At 34.6% G+C, this 22,295-nt stretch overlaps 3 protein-coding genes, 1 long non-coding RNA gene and 1 pseudogene across 5 annotated transcripts; 4 read left to right on the top strand and 1 right to left on the bottom strand.

The window, feature by feature from the left end:
* The first annotated feature begins 868 nt into the window (after window positions 1-868).
* LOC110622489 lies at window positions 869-1,644 on the top strand (annotated as a pseudogene).
* A 5,847-nt stretch (window positions 1,645-7,491) lies between these two features.
* On the bottom strand, window positions 7,492-10,586 carry LOC122724591. The gene is made up of 3 exons (XR_006352066.1): window positions 10,445-10,586; window positions 10,129-10,365; window positions 7,492-9,972 (listed from the first exon to the last, which is right to left on the bottom strand). It is a non-coding gene; the product is annotated as an uncharacterized LOC122724591 (long non-coding RNA).
* On the top strand, window positions 7,928-11,537 carry LOC110623162 (U-box domain-containing protein 24). Of its 2 annotated transcripts, none has more exons than XM_021768085.2 (3): window positions 7,928-9,151; window positions 9,243-9,540; window positions 9,620-11,537. In XM_021768085.2, exons 1-3 carry the CDS (start codon window positions 7,928-7,930, stop codon window positions 11,179-11,181), a joined length of 3,084 nt encoding a protein of 1,027 aa, XP_021623777.1. In that variant the 3' UTR covers window positions 11,182-11,537. The 2 variants fall into 2 exon arrangements, with proteins under 2 accessions (XP_021623777.1, XP_021623779.1); XM_021768087.2 differs by having other exon boundaries at window positions 9,243-9,297.
* An 854-nt stretch (window positions 11,538-12,391) lies between these two features.
* Window positions 12,392-12,983, top strand: LOC110623163. The gene is made up of 2 exons (XM_043960085.1): window positions 12,392-12,503; window positions 12,602-12,983. Exons 1-2 carry the CDS (start codon window positions 12,400-12,402, stop codon window positions 12,873-12,875), a joined length of 378 nt encoding a protein of 125 aa, XP_043816020.1. The 5' UTR covers window positions 12,392-12,399; the 3' UTR covers window positions 12,876-12,983.
* Window positions 12,984-17,461: 4,478 nt separating this feature from the next.
* On the top strand, window positions 17,462-21,055 carry LOC110622594 (potassium transporter 5). The gene is made up of 9 exons (XM_021767155.2): window positions 17,462-17,826; window positions 17,935-18,157; window positions 18,265-18,513; window positions 18,593-18,631; window positions 18,725-18,985; window positions 19,068-19,120; window positions 19,229-19,343; window positions 19,467-19,721; window positions 19,883-21,055. The coding sequence occupies exons 1-9, from the start codon at window positions 17,656-17,658 to the stop codon at window positions 20,941-20,943; spliced, it is 2,427 nt and encodes an 808-aa protein (XP_021622847.1). The 5' UTR covers window positions 17,462-17,655; the 3' UTR covers window positions 20,944-21,055.
* The last annotated feature ends 1,240 nt before the right edge of the window (window positions 21,056-22,295 follow it).

Genomic DNA, 22,295 nt, shown 5'->3' on the forward strand with positions numbered 1-22,295 from the left:
AAGGGAAGAAGGGGGTGATATCGAGAGATACCCCGAGAAGAAGGTTCTTATGTTGAACGAGGTGATGCTAGACTCTAGGCTAGCGGCGTTAGGATCCTTAAAAGATATTCATAGAAAAGGAAGGAAGGCGTACCTAGAAAATAAAAGCAAGAAAGTGAAGACGATAGTACGCACAAAGAACAGAGGAAAGCCATAAATAAAAAAAGACAGAGGGGACTCGAAAGTCAAAAGGACAAAAAGATGAAAAGGCATTACGAAGGAAGCAGTACATAAACAGACGCGGTCATAATGATTCTTGGGATTTACCCCCTCATCAGTCGAAGCAATAACTGATGAGAAGGTAAATGGGCAATTGATGACCGCTGGGTTTCTTCACCCTAGTCTAGGGCCAGACCCGTTAGGGCAGCTCATAGCCTGAAGGCTACTAAGCCTCCTCCAAGAGCTAGGGCCAGTCCATTCAGCTCAAAGATTGGGCTCCAGTCCGATTCTTCAAATAGGCCGGTCTAGCTTTCCTGGCCCGATGGACAGATTCCCTCCGGGTCTAGTCTTAACCTCATCCTCCGGCCCAGCCCAGAACTAGCAGGGAGTTCAGCCCTTTCGCCTTGTGGGACCATCCGCATGCACGCCCGGAGAGAATCAGGGGCCGTTATGCATGGGACAGAGATCTGATTCCCTCGTACGTCCGTATCAACGTAGCAGGGACAGGTGATCCAATGATACACGTTCTGTTACACGTCACTAGCAGACAAAAGGAAACATATAAAAGGAGAAATACTCTCCTTTAGGTCTAAGTTTTTCCTGTCTTACATAATCCATTATAAAATCCTATTTTCTGGATCTCAGATCATCATTTCTTTTATAAATCAGCATGGATTTCGCCAACTCATCCTCATCCTCACCCTCACACTCGAAGACCACAAGAAACCAACAAGGGCAACAGGAAGAAGTAAGGTTCTTGGGAGTGAGAAGAAGACCATGGTGTCGATATGTAGAGGAGATTAGAGACCCTTCTACCAAAGAGAGACATTGGCTGGGCACCTTTGACACGGCTGAGGAAGCCGCCTTGGCCTACGATTGGGCTGCCCGCTCCATGACAGGCTTCAAAGCCCGCACCAAGTTTGTGTATTCGGATATGCCCGGTGGCTCCTCTCTCACCTCCATTATCTCTCCTGACGAAAGCAGCAAGACATCTCTGCTCTCTTCGCTCCTCCGTGCCAATATGACTGCACCTTTAACTTCATTGCGTCATTCCCTTACGCTAATAGCTGTGGGCTCGTAGCTGCGGATGATGAATCGGTTCAAAGAGACGGGGCTGGTGCCGGTGGGACTTTCCAGCCCATTGCAGCTACTATGGATGTTGGTGGGTCCAATAATTGCCCTGGGGACAACATTGAGCTTCCCTCATTGCCCCCCGACATGACTAGCTCTTGTTGCTATGGGTCGGAAGTTGGTCATGGGTTTTGGAACGAGAGCAACCTGTTTGGGTTTCCGGGAGAAGCATGAAATGCGGCAAGTGGGTCATACTTGGGCTTCAATGTGAACGAGTTTGTGCAGCAGAGCCCATTGTTTGGAAGGGTACCCTCAGTTTCTGATACAGTGACGGACGGGCTAGACTTGGGTTCCTCATCTGATTTTTTATTCTAACTAAATCACGTTACCAACGGTTAGTGGTGGTGGGGCATTTGATGTTGTGGACAATACAATACTGTTTTTCTTTTTTCTTTTTCCTTTTTGGATAAAATGGGAGAAAATATGTGTGGTTGAGATATATGTTAAAATATATATATTATGGGATCTACTCTTTATGGAGTAATTTAAAGAATAGAAAGTTACGAGTACCATTTGCACTTACTGTATTTTATAGATTTTCTTGAAATAGATGAGATGCAATTGTTTGATATTTTAATATTTGCTTTGAATGAAAATTTTTCAGTGAGAAATTATAAAATATAAAGCTATTTTATATAGGATAAGGAAATAATATAATATATATATATAATGCGTTAAAACATAATTTATAGCTATAAAGCAAATTTTCAAAATTGTAATAATAATAATAATAAAATTTATTATTTAATCTCTATACTATACAAAGAATGCTATCGTGGTGGATCTTTAATTTTGAAAAAATCATTAAAATATTATAACATTTTAAAAAATCAACTAATTAATCATTTTATTAATTTTAGCAGTTAAATATTTTATTATTTAATTTTTATAATTTTTAAAAAATTATTAAATAAACCCTTAATTTTATAAGAAATTTATTGATTAATCACACCATATCGACAATATTTAAAAATTTTTTACAATATTGAACAGTTAAAATTAACTGAAATAATAATTAGTAGTGATATCTGAGATCCAAGAATGGGTCTAAGCTTAAAGTATACTTTTGTAAGCTTGTTTTGTTTCTTCCTCTCATTTCCTTTTATTCCCTTTTCTCTTTTGCCTCTTTGTAGCGTATAACTGTCTCCTACGTTTGTACTCTCCTGTCATATTCATACTGGCCGTACGTATGCGTCATTTTCTTTCATTAGACGACCATTTAATTCCATTTGGCGCTACTTGGACACTATCCTAAACGTCACAGGATTTATTAGTCTACGTGGGCTAATGGATATTTGAGGCTGGGGTCCTCATGGACAGGTTTCTGCCCAGTCCAGCTTGCTTGGACAGACCCTAAGCTTACATAAGGCGTAGAGCCGCACATTGGACTCTAATTGAAATTAAGACTGATCTTTCTAGCATAGGCTTTACCAAGGCCCAAGCATCTGGAGCTCGACTGTCATCAAGTGTCCTTTTACCCGCTCATTAATTATTACATGATTTATGAGATAGTAAATTTCGAGATCCCAATTATTACCGCACGGCTCTAGGAGAGTTCTATCAAAACATCCCTTCTTTGCCTTTTCCCATTTCAAACTTATATTCTTGCTTTCGCTCATTGCTCTACCTCTTGCGCTGCTTCTATTGTCTTGCTCTTTCTCTTCTTTGTAATCCCAATTTCTCAATCTGATATGCATCTTACTCCTCTCATGGCTTCTACTAGGATTTCTAATGTGGTTTGATAGCGGTTGTCAAAACCGTAAAAAATAAACCTATTAACAATCAACAAAAAGAACTGTAGATAGTGGCAATAGTGTCGAACCACAGGAATTTGACACTAAGGACTTTCCTAACAATGACTTGGATAAATCAACTAACAAAAGTAAAATAAAGGGGGTTGTTTTTTATGATGATGATCTGAGATTAAAACTAAAGTAGTAAAGAGAGCAATAATTAAAAGTTGGGTAAATCAATAATAAAAAGACTCTAGTTGAAGTATAGGATCCATTTAAGTTTAGAATTGATCATTGATGCTTTGATACTTCTATGTATTTCAATAAATTAGTTTAGATTGTGGAAGACGCTTCTCATAGCCAAATTCCTCCTTAGTTTTAGTTTAATTAGGAAATGTTCGCTAATCAAACACTAGTTAACAAGTTGGCAATGAACGTTCTTGGGGTTCTTCACTTTTCAACTGTTAACTGCGTTAAGAGATAGAAAAACCTAATTCTAACCTTACTAACCACGTAGTTAATTTAGATCATGCAACCAATTGTTACTTGTGTTCAAATAATCTAAGCAATTACGGACCTAAATTATTTAAACTAACAATATATTACCTATGCAATTAAAAGCAATGGGCTTTTATTGATTCTAATAGCAAGGAAATAATAATTATGAAGAATAAGTTGCATAAATATTGAAAAATAGAAATTTTAACAATGGAGTTTCAAATCTCCTAATTCATAGCAAACTGAAATTTCTCCAACTTTAGCTAGAGATAAAGGTTTTTAGCCACTCATGGTGGACAAAGAACACATAAAAGAGAAAGAAAGAAGAACAGGAGAGAGAGAGGTGCTGCCGAAGCTTCTGCCGAAAATTCTCAGATATCTCTTATGTTGGTTGTTGTCCCCTTTTTAAAAGTGAGAAGTCCTAATCCTTCTTGGAGTTGGAATCCTATTTTGACTGGGTCTTTGATGGTCTTTTGATTTCTTCTTTGTCTTTGTACTTTAGTATGAATAAATCTCCTTTGATGAACGACTTTTTTTGGCGTGGTTTCTGGAGTTGTCATAGGATTAGTCTTGTTGCATTTGAAGTAAGATATGACTCTAAGACTTTTGAATTTTTGAATTTTTGAATTTGTACCTTTCCTGCGCTTTTGTATTTTCTTGTTGGAGACAGTTGATTTGGACAGTGATTTGGGCAAATTACTTGCCCAAATCGTTTCTGCTAATTACCTACGGGTTTCTATTTCAGCTTTTTTCAAGTGATTTGACCAGCAATCCGGGCAAATCATTTTGGGTATATCAAGTATTGAATGTCTAGCTTCCTCTTTCTGCAGCTGCCTTAATCATTATTTGGGGCTTGATTTGGCCAAATCACTTTGGTCAAATTAATTCTTTAGCTTTTTTTGCTATTTTTCTCCAAGTTCCTATTTTTCAGCTTTTCTATAAAAATATTATAAAAACACGAATTTAGCTAGGAAACTTCATATTTAAACAGTAATAATGATAATAAAAATGTGACTAAATTATGTTTGATCAAATACTCTCACACCTAACTTTTTGCTTGTCCTCAAGCAATAAATAACTTAGTTAATTAAGCCCCCTTTTCTTTTGAGCCTAATTACCACTTAATCAAACCCCCTAGACTCCCAAATTAAAGCACCGCAGTATAAAGTATATGCACTAAGGTTGTCATTTCTTTCCTTGTTTCCCTTCACCTACCGTGGCCAAGAGAAAGTTTTAATTTGATCATGCTTCATTTTTTAGTTTTTAGTTTAGGCTTTATGCAACCCCAAGAGTGACTTGCCCTCTTTTTAAGCATTTTTATTTAGCAGCACTTTTTATTCTTGTCTGAAAAAGTCACCAACCTTTTTATGTGAAGGTGCATATTGGTAGTACCCATCCCCGGTTACTCAGTTGATCACTTATTCAAATGGCTACTAACTCTGTTCATAGTCCTTGACCATTGGAACAGGTTGTGTTTTGTGCTTTTTGATTTTGCAAAAATTGGGTTTTAGCAGATTTCTAAAGCTTGAAAAAATTGATAGGTTGTTGCACATATGGAATGTGGCACTCGTATCTGTGACCCATGAATATGAATCTATATTGTTACAAGCATTAGAGTAGTAACAGGATGTCATACTTGCAAAACTAATGTAGTTCACACAACTAGCATCATTATTTGCAACATTACCTTGATTGTGGCTCTTCATGTATTTCATCATCTCTTGCATTAAAGACTCCATGTTTCCGTCAATTTTGGGTTGTGTGCATCCATCATCATAGTTCAAGGGTGTTTCGTTTACCTGAGTAGCTATTATATTCTTGCCTTTGCCTTTTTTTTTGCTTGTACTCCTGGAACCATTTGGGGTATCTATTTAACTTGAAGCATATTTCTCTTGTGTAGCCAGTAGCTTTACAGTAGGTGCATAATCGATCCTTCCTTTTTTTTACCGAGATTTCCCCCCCTTTTTCTTTAAAAAACTCAAGAGACCTTATTGTCATTGCATTGTTTCCATACTCAGTATTGTTGTGAGCTTCTCTCTGTTTTTCGATTCTTAAAATCATGGAATATGCCTTATTTACAATTGGTAGGGGTTCAGTGATGAGGATTTAGTTCCTCACACAGTCGTAACTCTCGTTTAATCCCATTAGGAATTGCATCAGCTTATGTTTGTTTTCTATTTCAGCTAGTGTATTTGCAGCACCACAATCACAGGTAGAAATAGGCTGAAGACATGTATATTCATCCCACAACTTCTTTAACCTAGTATATAGTATATCATGAGAGGATTATTTTCCTGGTTAATATTGATAATTTCTTTCATGAGTTAATACATCAAAGGGTCGTTACTCTCTCCGAATTTTTCTCTTATTTCTTTCCACAATTTATAGGCATTAGTAGTATAAAGAAATGCTTCAGCTAAATCTTTTGCAAGAGTATTTAAATCCAAGACATTACCATATTATCCACTTTCTACCATTCTTCATAGCTTGCATATCTGAATTTGACACCTTGCATTTTCCGTTTATGAATCCAAACTTATCCTTTACCTTTAATGCTATGATCATTGATCTGCTCCATAACAAGTATTATTTCCAGTTAGGAGAAAATTGACCAGAATTATGCTTGGGGAGTCCGAATTTTGCAATTTCAACATCTTGTCTTCTTTTCTGGTGGTATTCTAATCAACCACAATTGCATCTTCAACTATTTTGTGAATTAGATCTGTTTGGGTAAAGAAAAAGCTGTTGTAAAATCAAATATAGATTTAGATGTGTTTCACACAGAAATGTGCTCTAATACTATATCAAATATGTAAAAGTGAATGCAATATGCGTGAAAATGCCTTGGCTTTATTGAGAATAGAAGGTCTTTTATATACATAACGAACATAAAATAATTGTCTAACAGATTGAGCTATCTACAAGCTTCTACACTATTCTACTAAATTCTAGTTTCTTATTTAACTTAATGCAATGCTGTTTTGATCCTTCATTAATCCCTAGCATGTGACTGTTGTCACGGCATCGTTTTGCTGTCCTTTATTAATCTCTTCAGGTTTTGACTTCCAAAATAATTACAAGGCACTCTTATAGTCTTCGGAACTTGTAAAATGGTTTGAAGCAGTTGCAAATGCAACCATAGTACATATATTTAATAAAAAAAAAAGAAAAAGAAAAAGAGACCATAGTGATATGAGAGAAGAAATTAGTCACACTAATAGTAATAGTGCCTTGGGACGCCCAGACAGCACGTTGCCGTCTTAATAATAATCCTCGCATACCATTGCTGGAGACTTTGGTGGCTGTCCTAATATGAGTTTAAAGAAAAAATATATTTTTTTAATTATTTTTTAGTAGGAGATTGACGTGGGGGATTCAAACCGGATTTAACATGTGACTGATGTGACTTTATTCAATTAGGACTTTTATTATTTTATTATTATATATTTTGAAATGCTAATATAAAATATATGTATATATATTGTTCTGACTTTTCCAGCGTACGCGTAATGCATATGACGACTTTAATTTCCAGTTTCAATTTCCATGTTTTTACTGCACTGCAATCTGCATCAACTCCTCCTCCGTCTTTTTTAAAGACTTGGAGAGTCTCCCATCTATTTACTTACCAAACAATTTTCTTCTCATTTCTATGATTATGCCTGAGCTCAACACACAGGCCTCTAATCCATGAACAACTCTCCTCAAAAGTCAATCAAGGAGGAATTTCCGGCTGCTAGATGCTTCTCCTCTCTTTCTGCCTACCATTTCAGGTAAGAGGACATCCTTTCTCTTTCTTTTCCTCCTCATGGTTTCATTTGTTTTGCTCCAGTTATCATGTCTTCTCTACTGAGCATTAACTGCTGTTCACCCAGAAAATTAGAATACCTACCCCCACCCAAAAAAAAAAAAAAAACAGCTTCAGAATGTAATCCTAATGATCGTACAATAACATATACACAGATTGGGGTGTAGTTATTCTTCAAGTACTAACAATAGCCGCATAATGCTAGGGAAAATTGTTTCACATATAACTCTTTCTTATATTTCAACCACAGTATTACCTACTAGGGGCTGTGACTGCGCAAAATTACTGAACTTGCACAATTTGCTCGCATGGTAAGACCTACACCCGAAGTTGTTGGATACATCACTTGCCCTCTCATGTGGAGTGGAGTCCCTATGGGAGAAGACCTATCTATGTCTGTGTTTTTGTTCTGCACCTTCATATTCTGAATTGCACCTTTCCTTTTGTTCATTTCAGGTCTCGTGCCCATGAAGAAGCCTGAAGCTATCGATTGAATTTACTGACCTGGTGGGAGATTATATCAAACTTTCAACTGTTTCCAAAATATCAGCAACTTCAAATGGATTCGATGAATTTCAATATTGGTATTGAGGATATAGGGGTGGCAGTATTGCAGGAATTGTGGAACTATGTGGCATTTCAAGCAGTGGATCTTGTTAGTGAAATGAGGGATATGGTTCTTGAAAGAGACACTTTCAAGGAATTCTCCAGGAGCATCTCTGAGCTAAGCACTCTCCTCCAAGCTTTGGATGCCAAAAAAGTTGAAGCTGCCATGGGTTCAGAATTTACAAAATCTATTTTAGAGACCTTAAATGGTCAGCTGAGGAAAGCTCGCAAGATCATCAAAGATTGTAAATCTGGAAGCCTTTTCTGGTTTTTACTTCATTCACACTCAATCCTATTGCAGATGCAAGAATTAGCCAAGGAAATTGCCAAAACCATTTCCTCGTTTCAGTTAGTCAATCTTGATATGGCACTGGACTTGAAAACCATGACTGAGCAGATCATCAACAATCTGATGACTATGGAACTCCGATCTGCAGCTGCAACAGAAACAATTGCTTTTGAGATAGAGAATTCCATATCCCAAAATAACAAGAACCAAGAGAATGCAGTAAAGCTCCTGGAAAAGATTGCAGAAGCTGTTGGTGCTAGTGCAAACGCATCCCTGGTGCAAAAAGAGCTGGCTCTTCTGAAACAGGAAAAAGAAGAGATGGAAGATCAAAAGAAGCAGGCAGAGGCAATTCAACTCTCTCAATTGACACAGTTGTTGTACAGTACAGAAATTGTTGCAAGGCCACAGAATGAGGACATTCCTACACACCAACAGCAGCACCCAATCACTTCATTCGTATGCCCTTTATGCAATGAGATAATGGCAGACCCTGTTGCAATTTTCTGCGGCCACAGCTTTGAGAGAAAAGCAATTCAGGACCACTTTAATGGAGGAAAGAAACACTGTCCTACCTGCAGAGAGAATCTACTTTCTTTAGAGCTTACGCCAAATGTCAACCTTCGAAGCTCAATAGAAGAGTGGAAGCAAAGAGACATGGACTTAAAATTCCAAGCTGCAATATCTGCAATCAGCTCTAAAGATTATTCTAGACAAAATAAAGGCTTAGAGGATCTGCAGCTTTTGACAGAAATACCCGAGTATGCAATCAGAGTTGCAGAGGAGGGACTCATTCCTAAGTTAGTGGAATTCTTGAAAGATAGTAGGCTGAACACCATGGCAACCTTGAAATGTCTTTCTTTCCTCGCTAAAAACTGTGATACTCACAAGGTAACGACTACCAAGTCTTAGTTGTTGACTATCTATTCATTTCAACTTTCACTTGTGTATGTCTAAGAGTTGCTGTTTTGTGGAGTTGCAGGAAGCTTTTATAGAAGCAGGGGTGGTTCGACGAATTGTGAAGCAGATCTATACAGGTGAAAAAATACCTGATGCAATTACAATTCTGTTGGAATTATCAAACAATGAAACCCTTAGAGAAAAAATTGGGAATACAAAAGATTGTATTCCCCTTTTGGTTTCTTTGCTTGATAACAATAACCCAGACATCTCAGAAAAAGCAAAGAACACGTTACAAAATCTTTCTTCCAACACATCCTTTGTAGTCAAAATGGCTGAAGCTGGATATTTTCAACCATTTGTAGCTCGTTTCGTTCAAGGTGCATAAAGAAAAAAATTGTACCATAATACTTTTCTGCCACTATACCTTGAGTCACTAAAAAAGTCCTCTTCCTACAGGGTCACAAGAGAGTAGAGCATGGATGGTTGATGACTTGTTGAAGATGCAAATCAAGGAAAATGGAATGAAGGACTTGGAAGACAGGCAATTCATTCAAAGTCTAATACAGATGCTCTCTTCAAGCTCCTCAGCATACAAATTGATTTGCCTCAAATGCATCAAAAAGCTAATAGCATACCCCAAGATGGCAAAGTGGCTTTTATCAGATTCTACAACTATACCAGCTTTGTTGGGTCTCATCTCATTTTTCAGCCCAGATCCATATTTGAAGCAAGAAGCTAGTGAGATCCTTGCTCTATTGGTTGAAGCCTGCCCGCTTCCTCAATTCGAAATGCATCAGGGCCTTCAGGAGCTGCAATCAAAGCAAAATATCAGTCTCTTTCTGCAGCAAATAGTTTATTCTGATCCTCAAATCAAGATTCAATTCTTGCATCTGCTAGTAGAAATCAGCAGTAAATCAGACATAGCTCGAGATTTAATCCGATCTAATGGAGATGCTGTCGCTCACCTATTTTCTTCACTTGATGGTGATGAGCCTCTGGTGAAAAGATGGATATTGAAGCTCATACATTGTATCTCAGACGATCATCCTGATGGAGCTCCACTGCCGTCGTCCCCTGGGAAAGGAGCTGCTGTCAATACCTTGGTAGCCATCCTGACCCACTCCCCGGATGTTGAAGAAAGGTGTCTTGCTGCTGGCATCATTAGCCAGCTTCCAAAGGATGATACCATTATTGATGAAATGCTACATAAATCAGAAGTGTTAAAAGCAATCCGTGAGGTGATCTGTAGCATGGAAGAGGAAGATAATGGGATGAGAGCACCTGCTATTGTAGATAAATCTCTATTGGAGAATGCTTTAGCAGCACTGCTACGGTTCACAGAACCAACGAAGCCAGAACTTCAGAGACAAGTGGGCAACCTTGAATTTTATCCATCCCTAATTCGAGTCCTCTGCAGTGGCAGCTCACTTGCGAAGAAGCGAACAGCCATTGCACTTGCACAGTTATCCCAATCCACCAGCTTGTCAGTATCTGATGCAACTATTTTGGCAACGCAGGCTAAGAACTCAATGCCACTGCTCCAGGTGATTAAGAACATGCCTTGGTGTTGCTCAACCTCATTAGATGAAAGTCTATGTGCTGTTCATGGTGCTGCTTGTTCATCTAGACACACTTTCTGCCTCATCAAGGCAGATGCAGTAAGGCCACTTGTTCGAACATTGAGTGAGACAGAGTCTGGTGTGGCAGAAGCTGCTCTGATGGCACTTGAGACATTGCTAACAGACCACAGCACTCTAACATATGCAACTGCCGCTATTGTAGACAGCCAGGGTGTAGTGGCCATCCTACAAGTTCTGGAGAAGGGAACCCTCCCTGCCAGAGCCAAAGCCCTAGACCTCTTCCATGAAATCTTAAAGCATACACAGATCAGTGACTCATTATTTCAAAGGTCTGAGAGGATTCTTATCCAACTTCTCCAAGAAGATGCACTCAAAAAGAAAGTAGCGCTGGTGCTTAGGCAGATGAATGTCATCCCGGATCAATCCTCCTACTTCTGAACAAATTTCTGTTGGCAAACAAGAAACTAAAACAGAAACCTCTGGTTTTCAAAGGTATATTGAGAACATTTATAGTGACACAGACCCCTTGCAACTGGCGTTAATGTAAATGAGATGTAGCTCCATGACATATACGCTTGAAGTTGCCAAATTTACACGCTTTCAAATATTTTTTGTAAATATTCTAAGAAAAAAAAAAACTCAATGCAGATGTTCTATAACTTCATAGAGTGACTAGGAAGCATTCACGCTATAATTGATGTGCATAAAATTTCAAGTTGCCCTTGTTAGACACGTGTAGAATTTGTATTATTCCAAACCAAGTTACTTCAATGAAATTTTTGAAAATTTGCAAACTGCATAGCCAAGCATAATAGCATAATTTGATAAAAAAAGTTCTCTCTAAACTGAGAAGCCTTTTGCTACTATGATGAGTGAATTAAGACAGTCGGAGTACCATCACTATTTGGTTAGAATCCATTATCTTCCGTCATGGATACCAGGAAATTTCAGTCCATCTTTCATGCATTTAAAACCCTATGTTTGGGAGATGAAATGAAGAGTGGAAGCAGAGCCTTGAAGAAAAATATTTTCAATTATCTTAATTTCCAATGAATAGATGTAAAGGCAGCAGACATACAAATTACAAATTCAGAACTCAGGCTAAATGACAACCATATAAGAATAGTCCATAGAGCAAAAGCAATAATGAAAGGGAAAAAAGAAGATTACTAGCAGCCATTAGCAATGGGTTAATCCAGAGATCTCATGGCATATAAGAAGCCAGACGCAGGCGAAAGATAAGCGTGTTGGATTGTGTAATTTACCACAAATGAAACTGAGTTCTTTGTTAAAGAGTACAAGTAAATAAAGAATTCCTGGGAAGAGAATGATTCAAACCTGTTTAACTAACCTTCCTAAAATTTGCAGTTAAATTGCCACTCCCTCCTACAAAAGTTGGAAGCAGGCAACGTGTCATCTCCCATTCAATCTTCGCCTTCTGCTCTGATCTTCATATACATCACTTGCATTGGTCACTACACATATATATATATATTTATTTCTTCATTCCAATTCCTTTTTCCATCGGAGACAATAATGGCTTTCAGGGCACCTGTAAGTGGATTGCATATGTTCATGATATTTCTTTCTTTTTCTCTATTTTTTTTTTCAAATAAATAAATAAATTTCTTGCGGCTGCAGAGCCATTTGAGATCAATGATTATTCGATTTGGAGAGAGGCGATCATTTGCCTCCGCCACCACTCCCAAGTTTGCACAGGGCGTCGGCGGCGTCCACTCTTCTCGCCCTGCTCACAACAAGTATTTCTTTTGATATTTGATAAAGCCACAAACAACAGCTAGCCATACTGCCACAGGCTACTATACTATAGTGGTCATAATAAACTTTCTATTGACAGATATGCTTTGACGGGGGAGTTTGCGCCGGTGTATATTGTGATGGGCATGGTGGTGGTAGCGATTTCCATAGGAGTGCACACGGTGAAGCAGCAGCTGGTGCATTCCCCAGCAGTTAATATCACCAAGAAGAGAAGAGGATCGATGCCAGAGGTGGATATTCCAGACGCAGTGACCAGTAATGGCAACAAATTTATCAACAAATCATTCCTCAGGAAGGTTGCTCATATCCAAGATGACAAACGCCCTGACCCTTTCACCAGGTTAACTGTTTAATTTCTGCGAAATTTTGGATTGATGTTTGGTATTTGGTATTCAATTTTCATGCTGCTGTGCTAATTGCAGGTCTCGAAATGCTCAGACACTAAGTACTGTTGGGGTGAATCGACGAGGCAATTGATCAACGACAAGTCGTACCGTCTGAATTTTTTGGTGTAAATAGATTTGCGTTTAATGTTTTTTTTTAATAAATATTTTTTATGCAAGCGTTATTTTTGTTTATAAATAATACAAGACATTGACTGTCCGCGTAAATGCTATCACGACTATGGATAATTGCACTAATTATTTTGAATATAATTAAATAAAATTAATCACATCTTTAAAAAAATTATTAAAACAAATTTACATTAATCACATTTATATTTTAAATTTTAAATTTTAGATAATAAAATTAATTTATCATGATTATAATTTAAAATTTAAATTAAATTTTATAACAAAATAGATTTAAAATTTTATATGGATAATAAAATAGATTTAAAATAAATATTTTTATTTTAATAATATTTTTTTATCAATTCAATTATTTACCTACATCTTTAATTATACATGTTTTTGAACTATTCCTAAAATAGTTTCGATATAAGAATCTTTTAGTTATGCAGCTTAAAAATAATAATATTGTACAAGTTAAACTATATTTCTCAGAATTTTTTTAAAAAAAAATGAATCACTTGCAAAATGCAAAATAAAAATAAAAATAAAAATATTGGACACATCATCTGAATTAGCCTTTGGGAGTTGCAACAGTCAGTCACTCACCGGCAACCACTCCGCATAAATATATGTTTTTTATGGTTGACATTTATATTCTTAAATATGAATTAACTTTTCTTGTTCAAAATTAAAAAATATATCAATTTTTTAAAATTCTTCCATTTTAAATGAAACAATTTAGTTTTTAAAAATTCAAAAATTTTCGTTTTGAAAAAGAAATGGAAAGTATGAATGATTGTAAAATAATATATTTATAAATTATTCATTCAAAGTAGAGAGAAAAATGAAATAAAATTCAGATGAAGATAAATTTCAAGTTTGATGACAGTGTATGCTTTGCTAAACTAGTTAACTAGATTTTTTTTATCACTAAATTTTAAATTATTTTAATAAAATCATGCAACTTTAATTTTCTTTTACTAAATATCACATTAACCTGTTATTATATATTTTCAGTATAGAGAAATGTAATTATTTTAACATCTATCCATATCTCTTTATTTTTTTTTTTATGTATATTTCGTATTTTCGAACCATCAAAATAATTATTGGTTATTTATTAATAAAATTATTTTATTAAATAAATTATGTATAATTTTATATTTCTGTTTATTTATTATTCAATATTATTAATTTTAAGTTTATTAAATTAATAAAAAAATTAATTTAAGGTTTCAATTTATTTTCCATGATCACTAGAAATTTCAATACTTCAATAATAAAAATTTAATATACAAAATGAACTTAAAATTATTAATAATTAATATTGAAAATAGTATTTTCTCCATATTATTAAATTAGTAGCAACTTTTATTTAAAAATAATGATTTTTAATTATTATATGATAAAACATTATTGTCCAAAGTATAGCCTTTAAAAATATCTAGCTAGAATTATATGCAAGTCAATGATTAACATTGAATTTGTCTGTAGCAGACATTCAATCATTTTTAAAATTTAATTAAAATTATAAAGATGATATAAGTTTGAAATTAATTAATTAATAAAAAATCAATTATCTTTCATATATCAATGATACAGTTCTAAAAAAAAATTCTAATGTGTAGGTTAATAATTATTAATCTTTAAATTAGTTTGTTTTACACCTTTCACTTTGTAACAAGGGAATTGATTTTTAAAATTTCATCTAGTTTCACTAATCAAACTAATAATAAATAAATTATTTAATTCAATTAAAATTTTAAGAAAATAAATAATTTCATCAATTCATTTTAGTATATAAAATATAAAATAGAGTGATTGAATCAAAACAACAAAAAATAATCTATCGAGTTTATAAATAATTGATATTAAAATTTTTTTATTGATAATTAAAAAAATAAATAATAAAAAAATAATGAAAAATGATATTATATTCAAAACAAGACAAGTAATTGAAATTCAAAATCTCTCATCAATAATTAAAAAAATAAATAATAAAAGTAAAAAAATTAATAAAAGGTAAAATTATATTAAAAATTGTTTAATTAAAAAAAGTAATAAAAGAGTTGAGAGAAAATGCAAATAAATTTTAGCCGAAAAATATAATTCATTTCAGTTGAAAATTGATTATTGAAACAAAAATATTTTTATCCATTTCAACAAATTAATTTCAGTTATAGAAGAGAGCTTTCTATAACCGATTTCTCCTTATAGGTAAATTTGATTAGCAAAAATTAATTTGTAAATTTAATTAGAAAATATTTACTAATTATTTTTAATTAATAAATAATTCAAATAGCATCTATTAAATTTAATTTATTAATTTCCTTAAAAATTAAAGAGATTCAATTCTAACCAATAAAATAATATGTATGGTAAATATAAACTAAATCATACAATTTATTGACGGGTTATATTAATTGTTATTTATTATTAAATATGTCAAGTAATTACAGATTTTAAGTATCCAAATTAACGACATATATTATTTTGAAATATAAACAATTGCCTCTATTGATCAATTAACAAAGTAATAATAAAAAAAACTGAAATTATATAAATATTAGAAAAATAAATATAAATAATAATGTTTATATCTCACAATCCATGAAAAATATTAAAACTTTAATTTATTATCAATCTGAACTACATATAGTTATAACAAAGTGAAAAAAAAAAAAATTAGCCAGAAGAGAAGATATTGCTTCAACTGTACAAAAAATGTTTAAATTGTAAAACTCTATAGAAATTCTTTTAAAATTTCGTCATAGAAGAGTTTAATTTAAATATAGTTGAATTTGAATATATTTAGTGAAATGACTCTTTTAATTTTTTTGGAGAAATTTCGTGAGATTTGAATTAATTTAAATATTTAAAATGTGAGAATTTCAAGTTTTCCATATTAAATCTATTTTGTTTAAATATATTTAAATACTTTAAATTTATTCAACTACTACACATAAAATTTATAAAATTAAATAAGACTCATACCTCATTTGATTAATACTTAATTAAAATATGTATTGAATATATGGAGAGAATAACAAATAATTAGTTATTTGAAAATATGTTATAATAGATTAGAATAATTTTGTATTCAAATAAAATTAAAATTTAGTAATTATATTGAAGCAAATTAAAATTAAATGATAAAAATAAATTAAACATAAAAATTATAACCAAAAATAAAATTTCTTGTAATTTATTTTAGTCAACACAACAGTTTAAGGTTTTGAACTAAAATTGACAGTTGGTGTCCATCTTTACCTCAAACGCTAAGAATCAGTAATTTAAGCGGTGCAAATCATATATATTTCAAGTAAAATAAATAGCGACTTTAGAGAACGTTACATGGATAAATTTGCTTTCTATAAAAACCAAAATCATTAAAATTAAAATCGAAACGGATTAAAATCATTTTGAAATTATGATCAACTAATTAATTGAATTTCAATTCATTTTTAACGGAGGACAATATTAAAAATAAAACCTTTCGTTTTCAAATGGAAAGCCTTTTGAGTTAAAAATTAACAAAAAAAGGGAAATTAAAAGTCAACTTTCATGTAATAGCACCACGAGTTACTATTGCTTAAGGTTTGAAGGTTCAACTCTCTTGTCCATTTCTGAAGCAGCTGCACCTGCACGGGGATAATTATAATCTATTAATTTAGAAGCATTATTGGTTTATGATTCAACCCAAGCCTATAATTACTAATTAGTGTTAGTTAATAATAATATTTAATTATTTCCCATTTTCACAAGCTACAGCGATATTATTATAGTAATTAATAGCAACATTCACACACTTCCCCATTTGTCAATCTATGACGTTCCAACTATATTTTAATTTTTCTTTCCCTTCCCCTCCAACCCCCTTCTCTCTCTCTTCGTCTTGGTGAGAGAGTTTTTCTTTGTCCTTATTTCAAGTTAATTTTGTACGAGGACAAAGCTTTTTAGATTAAATAAATAAAAGTCATAAATTTAACTTGTGTCGAAATAATGTGTACCTAAATTGTAAAAAAAAAAAAAAGAAAAAGAAAAAACAAAACTCAGCGTATGGTTAAAATTGAATTCAGCTTAATTTACGGCTATAAATTCTAGTACTACATATTACCCTAAAAAAATAAAAAGTTTGACTTGGGAAAAATTGTTTTAAAATAAATTATTATATTACATTGCATATTTGCTAACTTATTCTGTCTATCATTAATTATTTCGAATGATTATAATGAGGCGGCCAACTGTCTGTTTATTAGATTTGATTAAGTTTGTAGACATATTCAATTGGATGGCATGGAAGTGGAGCGAAACTACACTTCCATGTTCTTTGGGCTTTTAGCTAACATGCTCCGTAAGCGTATTGGGTACTTCATCGTCACCCTAGTACTTTTGAGTTTTGATGATCTCATTCTACGAATTATAATTTTTATTAACTGAAAATAGTTGAGAGGAAAAAAAAGAAAAGAAAAGAAAAGAAACGGGCGGGAAGTTGACTTCATAAATGCAAGTGCAGCAAAAAGAAAAAGATTACACCAGCTTCGAATGCCTATATATAAATCTGAAACAGCATCGATAGGTAGCACAAAAGGAAAAGCAACAAGGAATATAGAAGAAGATGGCAGAGGAAGTGGGGGAGACGAGAGGAGGAGAAGGAAAAGAAAAAACAGAAACCATGGCAGTGGAAAATAAGCTGAAAGAGCGAAAGATATCATGGGCAAAGCTTCGTCGCGTGGACTCCCTCAATTTGGAGGCAGGCCGAGTGTCTAAAACCCAACACAATAACCAGGTCTCCATATCTTCTAATTTTTCTTCTGCTAGTTAAGATTTCTGTGTGATGCCAAATTAATTAATTATATAGAATCGTCTTATCATCTGCTCTTGCACACATGCATAGGTTAATTGGAAGAAGACGTTGAGTTTGACATTTCAGAGCATAGGAGTTGTGTACGGGGACATCGGAACTTCACCGCTTTATGTATATGAAAGCACTTTTCCAGACAAAATCGGTTCAAAAGAGGACATTCTTGGGGTGTTATCGCTTATCATTTATACCCTAGTACTATTACCCATGCTCAAGTACGTGTTCATTGTGTTGAGGGCCAACGATAATGGCGACGGTGAGTTCGAGTTGCTAATAAAGTTAATTTCTTTCTTCAATTCCAATCTCTTTAAGCGTCAACTATTTTCATGTTAAGGACGAGTGTGTGTGTATATATGTATGTAGGCGGAACCTTCGCTCTCTATTCGTTGCTAAGCCGATATGTAAAAGTGAGCTTGATCCCCAACGACCAACCTGAGGATACTCAGCTTTCCAACTACAAGCTTGAAATACCTTCCAACCAGTTGAAGCGGTCTGAAAAAATTAAAGAGAAGATGGAGAATTCTAAAAACATCAAAATCTTACTTTTTCTTGTCACCATCCTCGGAACTTCCATGGTCATCGGCGACGGAGTCCTCACCCCATGCATTTCAGGTTAGTTTATTATTTCTTCCATTTCTTCTATATCTGGAAACCATATTTAACCCTAACACACCATCGTGGTTTTTTTCAGTGCTTTCAGCTGTGAGCGGGATCGGCTCCCTCGGCCAAGGTATAAACTTCCTCTTCTGCTCCGTTGCCTTTTTTCTTATTGCTAATATTACGCAATATATCCAACGACACATATATATGTTAATTTATCCAGATGCTGTTGTTGGCATTTCAATTGCAATCTTGATTGTCCTCTTCTGTGCTCAACGACTGGGCACCGACAAAGTGGGCTTCTCATTCGCCCCTATTATTCTCCTGTGGTTTTCATTCATCGGCGGCATAGGTCTTTACAATTTGTTCAAATATGATGTGAGTGTGTTACGTGCTTTCAATCCAAAATATATGTTTGATTACTTCAAAAGAAATGGGAAGCAGGGATGGATTTCACTTGGTGGAGTTGTTTTAGCCGTTACAGGTAAGCTATTCCCAGGCAGTTTTATTTTTTCCTTTTGTTTTTTTCCCATTTCCTCCTAACTCTTTAGGTTACGCTGCTACAGGCACTGAAGCCATGTTTGCTGATCTTGGTCACTTTAATGTCCAAGCAATTCAAGTAAGTAGATAATTAATATGCATTTATCATCCAAGATCCCATTATATTATTTATTATTTTGCCAATTCAAGTTTAGAGATGTTAATTCTTTTCTACTTCGAATGGCAGATCAGTTTTTCTGGCATCGTGTTTCCTGCTTTACTATGTGCATATGCAGGGCAAGCGGCATATCTCACCAAATTCCCAGATGACGTCTCTAAAACTTTCTACAAATCTATACCAGGTAAGTCCCGGGTGGGCAGAAAAGAATGGGAAAAAGTTTTATCTTTTCTTAGCCTTAGACTAAGTACCCTGCTCACAGTTCTCTAAAATCAGAACTGCAAAAATGCAAACACGGTTTATGCAGATCCGTTGTATTGGCCAACATTTGTTGTCGCTGTAGCCGCCGCAATTATTGCCAGCCAAGCCATGATATCAGGAGCATTTGCAATCATCTCGCAATCTCTGAGTCTTGGTTGCTTTCCCAGGGTCAAGGTTATTCACACTTCTGCTAAGTATGAGGGTCAGGTTTACATACCAGAGGTCAACTACATACTCATGATTGCGTGCATTATGGTCTGTTTGGGATTCAAGACTACTGAAAAGATCGGCAATGCATATGGTGAGCTCAATACTTGGTATGCGTATTTATTGATAATTACTAGATCTCAGTTGGGGAAGCACTAAAATGTCATAGCAAAAACTTTCACGAAAATGGAATAGAATCTCAGTTTTGTCTTTGCTTAATTTGCTCTGCATTAAAAAAAACTGCTATGGATGCAGGAATTGCCGTGGTTGCTGTTATGGTAATCACAACTTGTATGGTTACGATTATAATGCTGGTTGTATGGAGGACAAAGATGATATGGATTGCTTTCTTTTTTTTTGGATTTATTTGCATAGAGGCCGTTTATCTATCATCTGTTCTGTACAAATTCAAAGATGGCGGTTTCCTTCCACTGGCATTTTCATTTTTCCTGATGATAATTATGGGGATATGGCACTATATACACAAAGAAAGGTACATGTATGAGCTTAAAAACAAGGTGTCCAGAGAATTCATTAGAGAATTGGCTGCAAACCCAAATATAAATAGAGTACCAGGAATAGGGCTTCTATACTCTGAGCTTGTACAAGGCGTTCCTCCAATATTTCCTCACTTTATTGCCAACATACCATCCATTCACTCAGTTTTAGTATTTGTTTCAATCAAGTCTCTGCCGATGAGCAAAGTAGCATTGGAGGAGAGATTCCTATTCCGACAAGTTGAGCCAAGAGAGTACCGGATGTTCCGGTGTGTAGTGAGGTACGGATATAATGATGCAGTTGAGGAGCCCCAAGAGTTTGAGCGCCAGTTGGTTGAAGGCCTGAAAGAATTCATCCGCCATGAACACTTCATTAGCGAAGGAGGAGACGCTGAAACAGTGGGAGAGCCAGAAAACCCCCAGAGTTCCACTCTGTTAGCGAAAGATGGAAAAGCAAGAGCATCAGCAGTTTACATTGAGGAGTCACTGCAGCAGCCTAATCCATCTCGGGTTTCATCAGGTTCCATCCACTCAAATAGTGGGATTAAGTCCACGAAATCCTCTAATGGAATTATATCCGCCCCACTCCAAGGGAGCGCTGCTGAAGAAATGCAGATTGTGCAGAATGCAATGGAGAAAGGTGTGGTTTATCTGTTGGGAGAAGCAGAAGTGGTGGCAGAACCAAAATCATCCTTGTTCAAGAAATTCGTTGTCAACCATGCTTATAATTTCCTGAGGAGAAACAGCAGAGAGGGGGGAAAAGTCTTGGCAATCCCAAGAGCCAGGCTCCTCAGGGTCGGAATGACATATGAGATATGATGCTGCTTTGTTGCAACCAAAAAAGACAAGTTGAGTTTCCATGTTTTATATTGTATGTTTGCTTCTCAGTGTATTAGCATATGAATATAATGAAGACCTAAGAATTATTGAATATCTCTGTATAAGAATGGCATCCATATCCTGAGCTAAATAATCTGAAAAGTGTTGTATTGTTCACAAACACCACTGTATATTATATATGACGAACCTGCTAATTATTTATTTAGTTTAACCGATAATATTTGATTCAATGAAGTTGTTGTCAAAGAATTCCAATTCAATTTTTAGTATCAATCAGCTGGACCAGTCTTTGGGGATGGTTTGAAATTTCTTCCTTCCTCTTTTTTGTCTGCTATCCAAACATCACTATTCCCTTCAGCTTATATTATTAGCTCCCTTCCTACGTGGTTGAGTATCAGAGCGTTCCAAAAAGATCTCAAACTTCGCACAGGAATTTGAAGAAGATGATCAGTTCCAATGTGCCATCATCTCCCAGGCTTCTAATGGCATTCCCAATCCTACTGAAAACGGTTCAGAGGGCTCAATTCCTACCACCTTTACCAAGCATAAAAAGGAAAAGGAATCTTCCGGGGAATTTAGGCGATGTCGTCGAAATCACTAAAAATAAATTTCTGTTTTAAATTAAAACTTGTGATAATAGTAAATAGAGTTGATCCGACAGAGACCAGTAAATAGATTAATTCTATTGAATGAACTAAAATAAAATAAAATGGAGAGTTTTGAATGTAGAGAAATAAATAAAATCAATTTAAAAGAATAAATAATTTAAATTTACAAGAGAAAATCAAAATAGACGCATTCAGTTAAAAAAATAATTTTAATTCCAATTTTTATGAGTTGATCATAGATACAAAATAATCTCAATTTAATTATTGATAAACCAGTTATAGATATCGAAGACGCTTCAGGTATCTAATCTTTTTTTAATTTTAAACTAGTTAAGAGACGCTCGTTAACTAGTTCAGAGACGCTCCTTAACTAGTTCTAACTCTCGGATAACCGTAGGAGACACGCTTCTAGAATTTAATCCAATCATTGCATTAAAAATTAAAAGGACCTGATTCTAACTAACAAATGCGAGATGCTCGGTTCATTTAAGTTAGATCATACTATTTCTTAGGAAGATCTTATGCAACTTAATTCACTACTTATTTCAATTTAATTAAATAATTACGAATTTAATTAACCTAAATAGTAATATACCATTCTATCAATTGAGCAATAATGCCTTAATGCAATAACTCGCGGAATGATATTAAGTAATAAACACAGAAATAATATAAATACCAATAATTGAGAAAACTATAAAATTACATAAATTTCACAACCGA

This window comes from Manihot esculenta, chromosome 9 (genome assembly GCF_001659605.2).
Source record: "Manihot esculenta cultivar AM560-2 chromosome 9, M.esculenta_v8, whole genome shotgun sequence".
Classification (NCBI taxonomy): Eukaryota; Viridiplantae; Streptophyta; class Magnoliopsida; order Malpighiales; family Euphorbiaceae; genus Manihot; species Manihot esculenta.

What these genes read in the sequence shown, in the direction of transcription:
- LOC110623162 (XM_021768085.2), top strand. Translation starts at nt 7,928, where the DNA reads ATGGATTCGATGAATTTCAATATTGGTATTGAGGATATAGGGGTGGCA. An exon ending in AAAACTGTGATACTCACAAG is followed by an intron (nt 9,152 to 9,242) that starts GTAACGACTACC and finishes GTGGAGTTGCAG; the next exon opens with GAAGCTTTTATAGAAGCAGG. An exon ending in TGTAGCTCGTTTCGTTCAAG is followed by an intron (nt 9,541 to 9,619) that starts GTGCATAAAGAA and finishes CTCTTCCTACAG; the next exon opens with GGTCACAAGAGAGTAGAGCA.
- LOC110623163 (XM_043960085.1), top strand. Translation starts at nt 12,400, where the DNA reads ATGATTATTCGATTTGGAGAGAGGCGATCATTTGCCTCCGCCACCACT. An exon ending in TCTCGCCCTGCTCACAACAA is followed by an intron (nt 12,504 to 12,601) that starts GTATTTCTTTTG and finishes TTCTATTGACAG; the next exon opens with ATATGCTTTGACGGGGGAGT.
- LOC110622594 (XM_021767155.2), top strand. Translation starts at nt 17,656, where the DNA reads ATGGCAGAGGAAGTGGGGGAGACGAGAGGAGGAGAAGGAAAAGAAAAA. An exon ending in AGTTGTTTTAGCCGTTACAG is followed by an intron (nt 18,986 to 19,067) that starts GTAAGCTATTCC and finishes ACGCTGCTACAG; the next exon opens with GCACTGAAGCCATGTTTGCT. An exon ending in TTAATGTCCAAGCAATTCAA is followed by an intron (nt 19,121 to 19,228) that starts GTAAGTAGATAA and finishes TTCGAATGGCAG; the next exon opens with ATCAGTTTTTCTGGCATCGT.